This window comes from Ciconia boyciana, chromosome 8 (genome assembly GCF_034638445.1).
Source record: "Ciconia boyciana chromosome 8, ASM3463844v1, whole genome shotgun sequence".
Taxonomy (NCBI): domain Eukaryota; kingdom Metazoa; phylum Chordata; class Aves; order Ciconiiformes; family Ciconiidae; genus Ciconia; species Ciconia boyciana.
In genome coordinates, this window is record NC_132941.1 from 60,550,473 (window position 1) to 60,559,492 (window position 9,020).

General features: G+C 40.2%; 1 protein-coding gene across 3 annotated transcripts in view; it reads left to right on the plus strand.

The window, feature by feature from the left end:
* GRK5 (G protein-coupled receptor kinase 5) overlaps positions 1–9,020 on the plus strand; it is a 173,697-nt gene extending 164,677 nt beyond the window's left edge. For all 3 annotated transcript variants that reach the window (XM_072870695.1, XM_072870696.1, XM_072870697.1), the window contains one exon: positions 729–9,020. In XM_072870695.1, coding sequence (XP_072726796.1) covers positions 729–827 — 99 coding nt within the window. In that variant the 3' untranslated portion in view covers positions 828–9,020. The remainder of the gene's footprint in view (positions 1–728) is intronic.

A 9,020-nucleotide genomic window follows, 5' to 3' on the forward strand; every position in this document is an offset into this window, starting at 1 on the left:
CTTAGAGAGGGCTTGCTGTCACAGCTACCTGGTAATTTCCTGACTAATACTGCCTATCCCAGGTTTCCCATCTACCTCTTGTGATTTTTTTACCACCATAAGTTCCAGCGTTTTTCATCAGCTTTGTTTCCAGTGGTTGAAAACTTGTTACCCAAACTATTTTTCAGTGGTATGCTAAAATGCTTTTTGAAATGGTTATATGGTTTCGATAAGTTCCTTGTGAAAACCCTTGATTTATGTGTTAAAAAAAAAAGAAAATGCAACTGCTGAGTGAGGTAGTCATGTCAGGAAACCAAGACACTAGAGAAGAGAGCAGACCAGATAATACATGATGTATGGCTTTCGTGAGGCACCATGGCACCATTTGCAAATCTAAATAACATTCTTAGACCGATCTATTTCTGTAGGGTTAAAACCATGCCTAAGCATTGGCAGGTATCCTCTGTATTAGTCAGATTTAGCAGATACTGACATTTTGCAGTGAATTTATTTGACTCCTGGAGCTCGAGTGAGTCTTCTTTGCTGCATTCCTCAAGAACTGCCATGGTCCTCCTGACCTAGAGAGAATTCAGGTAAGGAAGTGAAGAATATTTTACATTCAAAGATCTTCAAACAAAAATTTTGCAGTCCAGTCAGTACGTTATCACCATAAAATGAACAATGTTGGCCTAAAAGAAAGTGTGGTATATTTTGGGAATCTAATTGTTATTGTCTTCCTCTTTCTACAGCATCAGAACAATTCAAAGAGTTCTCCAAATTCAAAGGCCAGTTTAAATCACCACCTAAATTCAAATCACGTAAGTTCAAACTCCACTGGAAGCAGCTAGTTCCAACTCAGTTTTATGAAACAACATGTTGCATCCTTCCACTATAATCTATGGAGCTTCTATGGATGAGAGAGCCTCCACCGTTGAGTGAAAAAAAAAAAGGATCTCCCAAAACTGGAGATTTTCTATCCATTCCTTCCAGTGGAGCCTCACATTTTAAGAAGAATTTTCCACTCAGGTCTGTTTTTGGAGGTGGCACTCAAGACTGTGTGAATCAAATTTGTCTATTTAGAACATTGCAATAGAAATTCAATGAACATGACTACTTGCACGTATTTAAATAGCATCATACTAGAACTGAATTTTGTCTTTATTATTTTTAAAGAAAAGTTTTGTAAATTTCTCTATTGTCTCAGTTTACATTTTGTACATTTGTATTTAAATGAAAGTCAGACTTTGGAGGTGTATATTTTCCAAGCAGCAGCTGTAAAGCCATGTGTTTTAAGACATTTTTTTAAAAGAAAAAAAATGTGACTCAAGACTTCCAGAGCCTCAAACGAGAAATCATTCTTTTTAGTAATTCTAGAAAATTATTCATAAATCACTTTATCAGACTGGGTTTTATTGACATGCATTTTTATGGAACGGTTTATTCTTAATTATTTTACATCTGTATATTTGGTTTACAGCAACACTGCATACATTTCTCCTCTTCATTAGTTTGTAACGTCTCGCATTAAATGCTAAAAGACAAGATTTTGATGCATTCAAGAATGCTACTTGCTATGCCTAAGGTTTGTGATGTCATGGGACCAGCACAGCTGAGATTTGCACTTACGTTGTTAGCTCATCAAAAACTTTTTGATTAGAAAGGGAACCCTATTTTCAGCCCTTCTCCTTCACTAGTTTTTCTGACTTTTCTAATGACAACAAGAACAAAACTGAGTGAGAGGTGACCGGGAAAGCAAATGACCATTTGTTTTTCAAGGACTTGAAACCTGCACCTGCTGAAATGAGAGCAAAGCTCGAAGTGTTCTCCATGCTGCGGTCAAAAGTCCAAGGCCTTTCCACAGTTGCTCATATCAAACAGGTAGCAAGAGAGAAATTCAATGGTCTGGTTTGTGCTGACCATGAGATTCATGTCAGCTTTCTAGAGCTGAGCTGTGGAGGTTCAGAGTGGGATCTGAGCTGCTTTTGAGCAGTAGCAGAACCTGTAGGTTGTGTCTGCATTTAAGATTTCTTCCATGTGTCATGCCAAACACACCATGACTCGTCCCCTCAATTAGGTCCTCAACATAATTGAATAAAATGTCAGTTATGAAATAATACCTCCCACTTTTGGTTCCATTATTCTTTGTCCAGGATCCTTTAACCATTGACGAAAACATTGTTCCCACTGGTATAAACAGGATCGGTCAGGATCAGTAGCAGTACCTCAGGCATCAGAGTCATGCTCTTCTCAAGTATGCCACTATCTATTATTATTAACAACGGATCAAAAATATGGTTACGTCCCTTCAACAGGAATTGGAAAACCTTTGTCCCCCCAAGTGCAGACAGGATCTCCATAACCCAACATGTTCTGTAAAACAGGTTGGTTCACCATGCTCTTTACAATGTCAGCTAGAGTAGACCGATGATTTTACACCTTTGTAAATCAGTCAGGAGCATCTGAAGGTCAGCCTGATGTGTCTAAAACCCTGTTAGCTAGTAGTGCAGCTATCCCAGGGTACAAGGAAGCACTGTTCCAGTGGAAGTCTTAATAGCCAAAATTCATTAGACTATCATGTATACATTCTATCTGGCTAATGCAGAAGGGAAAAAAGATGCAGGTTAGTAGTGACAAAGCTCTGAGTGAGAAAGTCCCAGGAATTACATACTAAAACAGCTTGAGGTTATGAGGGAGAGACACAGAACGGGGCCAGAATTCGCATAAAGCAGCTGACAGAGAAAAGTCAAGAAAGGGAGATGGGTCTTTGGCACCTTTATCAAGAGTAAAGTATGTTAAGATGCAAGTCCACATCATTCTGAAAGACTTCAGTTTTCCTGGTCACTAGTAGACATGCAGTGAAGCTGTGTAAGTGTGCCATAATATCACCAAGAAGTTGTTCCTCTTTTTCCTTCAGATCAGCGTGGCCCAGAAATTCCTTTTCCCTGTATTGGTGGTGCTCACGGAGAGCTTCGGCCACTCTCCCATGTCAGATGATGGCATTGCAGACCATATGGAAGAGGCAAGATTTTAGAGAGACAGTAATAGATGAGAATTTTGAGTAATTTTCTCTCTCTGTATCAGCTATAAATTAAATCTCTAATAGTTTCAGCTTCGTGACAGGAGTGGAATGAAATATTGTAGAGGTGAAAGCCACTATGCACAGATGGGGCTATTACCTCCCGTTCTGTTCTCATAGCCTGACATAAAGCTACCTATGTCAACAAGAATCTGATCAGTCACTTTAGCACGCTCTGGATAAAGACATACTTGCTCTGGGAGGTTTCCACAGGCCTTCTTCAATGACATGTGGGATTCCACCTGACTTCAAGAAATGTAGGTGAGAAGCGGAGGAACAGATCTTAGCCAGACAACTGATGTATATCAGTGTACCTAGACAAGACAAGACACACATCTTAGTTCTTCTTGGAGAGCCGCAAATGTTGTGCAACTCTGATCTGTTTCTATCACTCTAAGACATCGCCTTCTAACAGTATTGTGTACCATATGCTTGTGCACCCTCAGTTGATTTCATCCTGTGCACTGATGCTAGGGGAAGGGGGTGCTGGACAGGGGCTAGAGTGAAAGATAAAGCTATTTTTCCACTACTGCCATTATCTCACTTTGCAGGAACAGACAAGCATATTTCCCCATCAGAAAAACATGACTGGTAATATCTACCTGCCACCATGAGGAAGGAAAAAAGACAGTTGGGGGAAAGCTTAGCCCATTAATGTTTCATTGGATAAATCTGATAAAACTGCAGCTATTGACCCAAGGGCTTCATCTCCTACATGTTACCAATTTGGCACATGAAGACTAATTTTTCTTTCTTTATCATCTCCCACTTGGGAAATAAAATCCTAATAACAAGAAACCCCTTACTGAAAGTTGGTGAACGAATTGCAAATATAGGTTGTAGATGTTCTTATACCTCTTAGATGCTATCAGCCTTAACTAGTGGTGGATGACTTTTTTATATGACAACAGTGAATGACAGCAAATGTGCCTTCTCCTGCTCTTCTTTTAGCTGTGACAGTTTCTTACTCAGCACCTGTAGGACTCCAACAGTGGAGACACAGGGACAGTGCAAAGTCCTCAAATGATGAGAGCTGCATTCAGTGAGTCCTGATACTTGGAGGACATTATGCTAGTGTTAGATATCCTGAATCCTCAAGGTGGCATGGAAGAAGGATGCTTATGAAGCTCCAAGCCTGGGATGAAGTCCCTCTGCTTCCCAGCCCCTTGGGAGCCGTGAGTGAGTAAGGGGAGAGACAGAAAACAAGACCAGCTGAGGGAGATTTCATGCTGCATCCCTGAAGTGTTGCTATCCTGTCTGACAAACTTTAAACAATATTACCGTGCTGGGGCAGCAGAATTGTTGTACTCTTTCAGTGTCAAGCCTTGAAAGATTCAATCAATAACATACATCACCAGTGATAACGAACAGTCCTAGGAATCTCCTAGTCAGGGTCCTAGTCATGGTACAAACCAACAAAACCAACTTTGCCAACAAAACATGAAGGATTTTCTTTTTTATTGCTTCTTTCTTTTTTTATTTTTAATTATTCAGCTCACCTTGCACTCAAGACTGGAGTAGGACCACAGTCCTCTTACTTCCACTGTGCGACCAGGTGCAATCTGAGCTCAGAACTCAGGGCTGAAGTCCTACCGAGGCAGTCCCCGGCACAGCCAGGCTTCCACAGACACTTGGCATCTGGCTCCATGGAGCCAAATTCAAGAAACACGTGGTTGTTTAGGAACTCTGGAAAAAAAAAAAAAGACTTACAGTTTCATCATACAACCTTGGAGAGCATTTGCAGGGGGATTTTTAGTATTTTGGTTCAAAGTGAATAGTTTTTGAGGTGGGTTTGCACATAACAAAGGAGCAGAAAGGAGTAATTATTTAATAGCTTTTCAGACTGATTAATTTTCTATATCTCCTTTCCAATTACAATACAAATTATTTCAAAAAAATGCGTACTTTCAGATCTGGTTGCTTGTTTTAAATAGACAGATGAGAAAACTTAGCTCTTTCTAAGAATTAGAAATCTTTTGCAATCTGATCCTGAATTGTGCAAGCATATTTTTTTATTTTTAAATCTTTACTGAGTAGTCTGATGAACACTAATTAGTTTACAGGCTTTTATGATTCAGATGTTTGCTATTCGTTTTCTACAGTGTCTCAAGGTTCACTTAAATCTTGTAGCGTTTTTTTCCTGCTCTCTGGTTGGATGAGAGGCTTTTTTAAACAAAGGCATAATGAAGGAAAAAATAACAAATAATAAACTCTTACGTGTGCACTCTTGACCTGGATTATCTAAAAAGAGATTTTTTTACAAGAATGGCCATGACTCAGATGTTGTTTCTGAACAAAAACCTGCTTGTGAAGCTTGGAAAGGTGTGAAGATAATCAAACCAAACAGGTACTGGAGATCAAACTGAGAGTTAGAGAACTGCAGAATTCGATATCGCAGCGTTCATCTGGCCCTACTGATTAGGGATGCCTGGTAACTGGCAGCTCAGAGACAATACCAGCTATCCATAAGAACAGTTTGATACCATCTCAATTTGCAGTCATTCCCTCCCCCAGAAACTATGGCTAAGAGTGCCATCAGTAGTAGGGAATCAAACTTGGCTGACCCAGTAAAGCGCCTGACTCAAAGACACTTATTCGTAATGTCGTTCGGCCAGACCTCAGGATCCAGTTTGAATTCTTTACTTCATCTGTCAAACCCTCGCTTTTCAAATCCAGTTGCTGTTGATCTTTTTCAGTAGAGATGCCTCAGCTAAAAAGAAAACCAGGAAACCGATGTGTAATACTAATAAAACCATGGGCAGGACAAGGAAGACAGACAAGCTGTGAGCGCTGGAGGACAGTGCGAAAACTACTGTAATGTGTGTATCTTCAGCAAGTGTCCAAAGGCAGTTGGTATCACACATTGCTGCACATTCTTCCTTGGTTCATCGTATGTTGCTCACAGTTTTCTGAGTAACCTTGAAATTGCACACACAAGGTCATAGTAAGCATAGGGTAGGGTCTGGTCCATGGCTCAGACAACATCGTCTCTATGAGGGTCAGATGTAACAGTTTGACGAGGCAAGTAGGCATCCACTCAGCCCGCGTGAAGGTCTCTGTTCCCATGTACCTGAGCCTCAGTCAGGAGGTCCCTATGCAGACTTTTCTGGAAGGGCAATAAATGCACATGCTTATAGCAAAGCTGCTGATTCTAATGGACATCCATGGAACGGGTGGCTGCAGGACCTGACTTCATTGTGGACAAGATATGGGTGTTTTAACCTCTGCTCCACAGTTAGTTGTGATTATTTTTTTTCCAGTTCATATTTGTAATACTCCCTTGTTAAGTCTCTCAGTGCAGGTGAGATCGTTCATCAGGCATTTTGAGGCATTTCCCATACATGTTTGAAAAGACTGGACTTTGCTTTGAAAGAATATCCTTGGGTTCATCTGCCCCTTGGGATGTAGACCATCCTCCTTCATGTGTGTAGCATGAAGCACAAAGTAGCCTGCAGAAGGTTTAGAAGCCCCACCTTACAGGTTCTCCTGCCTGAGGATGGTCCTAGCCTCTCTCAGGCTGCGGGGCAGTAAAGTTCGGGAGAATCAGTCTGTTCTCTTCCAGGCTCCATGGAAGACAGAAGGTTCCAGAGTTGTCTATGTCAAGCCTTCCACAAATATGACCTGCAATTCTCTCTACAACTACCTGAAAGGAGGTTGTAGAGAGGTGAGGGTCGGTCTCTTCTCCCAGGTAACAAGTGATAGGACGAGAGGAAATGGCCTCAAGTTGCGCCAGGGGAGGTTTAGACTGGATATTTGGAAATTTTACTTCACTGAAAGGGTTATCAAGCATTGGAACAGGCTGCCCAGGGAAGTGGCTGAGTCCCCATCCCTGGAGGTATTTAAAAGACGTTTGGATGAGGTGCTTATGGACATGGTATAGTGATGGTCTTGGTAGTGTTAGGTTTACGGTTGGACTTGATGATCTTAAAGGTCTTTTCCAACCTATACGATTCTGTGATTCTGTAATTTACAAAACTGCTCATTATTTAGAGTAAGAATAATAATGACTAACACCCTCCTGCTAAAGCTGAGAGAAAGACTGCATAAGTTTAAAACAATTCTTCACTTTTGGGTGCTGGGCAGGACACAATCTCTTTTTTAACTAAATAATATTGTTTATGCAGTGCTGGCTGGTAATAACTTTCTGTCCTTAACTGCAAAAAGAAAAGAGAAAGCAATTGGTTCGGGGAATTTTGCAAATTTTTTCCTTTAGGGAAACCGCCAAAGAAGGTGAAAGCCAACAGTACGCTACAGTATTATATGCTCACCTCCCGCAAACGTCTCTGTGATAATACAAATACAAGCTGCTGCAGTGGGATCAGCTAAGCTAGTGTACTGACAAATGGCCTTTATGAAAGAAACAATTTTAAGCAGATTGCTGCCTATTCACTAAAATGAATATTACTGCTGGCACAAATGTATTCTCCTTGGTTTATATACTGGAGCCAGAAGTGGTGGTTTGTATTCCTATTCTGCCCATGTTTTTCTTCACCGCCCTGGGCAAACCTCTGTGCAATTTTGTTTTCCCATTCTTAAACATGGAGGGATGCTCTCTGTCTATCAACAGAAAGCACTTTGGAGTCTGTGCATAAAACAGATCAATATCAACTCTTTGTATTATTATTTAAGTGAAATAGGCTTAATATAGCTGCTCTTATTTACATGACTAGGAAGATGACTTTTGTAAATTAGGGCTCTTTTTTATTATTGGTTTGTCTTAGTTCCTTAGAGATATTGAAACTGAATGCACTGCACTTCTGTAAAGACATCTCCAACAGAAGGTGAGATGACAGTGCAAATGTTAAAGTATTCATTTCTTATTTAAGAGCTAGCTAGTAATTGCGGCATTGACAGAACACTTCCTCTTTTTTATATTGGAAAGAAACAGTTACGAGGAAGGGAACAAAATAACATTCATTGGTTCTTGGCCAACTTTTTTGGCCAGGCCTGCAAATGAATCCCTAGGTACCAATTAAGTGAAATGCTGTGGAAAGTCACAAAGAGGCATGCATGGCAAACATTGGGTCAACTCACTGCCCAGCTATGGAAACAAAAGAGGCAACCGCGTGCCTGGGATCAGTGGGCTCCAAAGGGGAACTCCAGGTTTGCTGGAGAATCAGCGGTCCTGTAGAGAAGATTCACTCCCAGAGAAGAAACATTTCAGGTAGTGGCTGGATGACAAATGTGTTTTCCTTTCTCATCACCCCACACGCAGCTGTTAGATATGTTTATTAGCAAGCTCAAACGAGTTATGTTTCATGTGTATTGAATGCGGTCTCCCTTAATTGCATTTCTTTTAAACACTGGACACTCTTCTAAAAGACTTAACATTTTAGCCTTTCGAAGGTGAAAGCTGTAAAAACTTTATTTTGTGTTTCTGAGCAATGTAGATAGACCTAAAGATTTCATGAACTATCATGTGGTTGCCCATATCTGACTAATAATTAAATTGTAAAATTGCAGTTTCATATTAGGGTTAGTCTTTTCACCTGCTTTAAAAATTAAAAATCATATTTGGTATATAAACACACACAGAATATCCTTCTGATTGAATTTCAAGAGCATATCCAGGATTAAATGTTTTTAAGCACTTCTAATACTGTAGTCTATAAGAGGAGCAGACACTTCTAAAGCAATGTTAAAAGTTGTCTTTCATAACTGAGTCAACAGATCATTTTTGTAATAAATTAAAGCAAGTGTTCTCAATTAGAAGAGCTAGTGGCTGTTGGTATTGTACAAAAAAAATCATCCTAGTATCCAAAGGGTTAGGGGTGGGGAGGGTCTGTTTGGTTTTGTTTCTCTTTCCAGGGAGATCTTTAACATTGTTCGATGAAGCTAGTTTCATTTTGAGATTGTTACTGAAGATAAAGGCTTCTGTGTTCTATGGCTGCTTGGATTCTTCGTACATAATGTCCTAGTAATGTCACAGTGCTGCTGTATCTAGATCAAACCACTGTTTTGATTG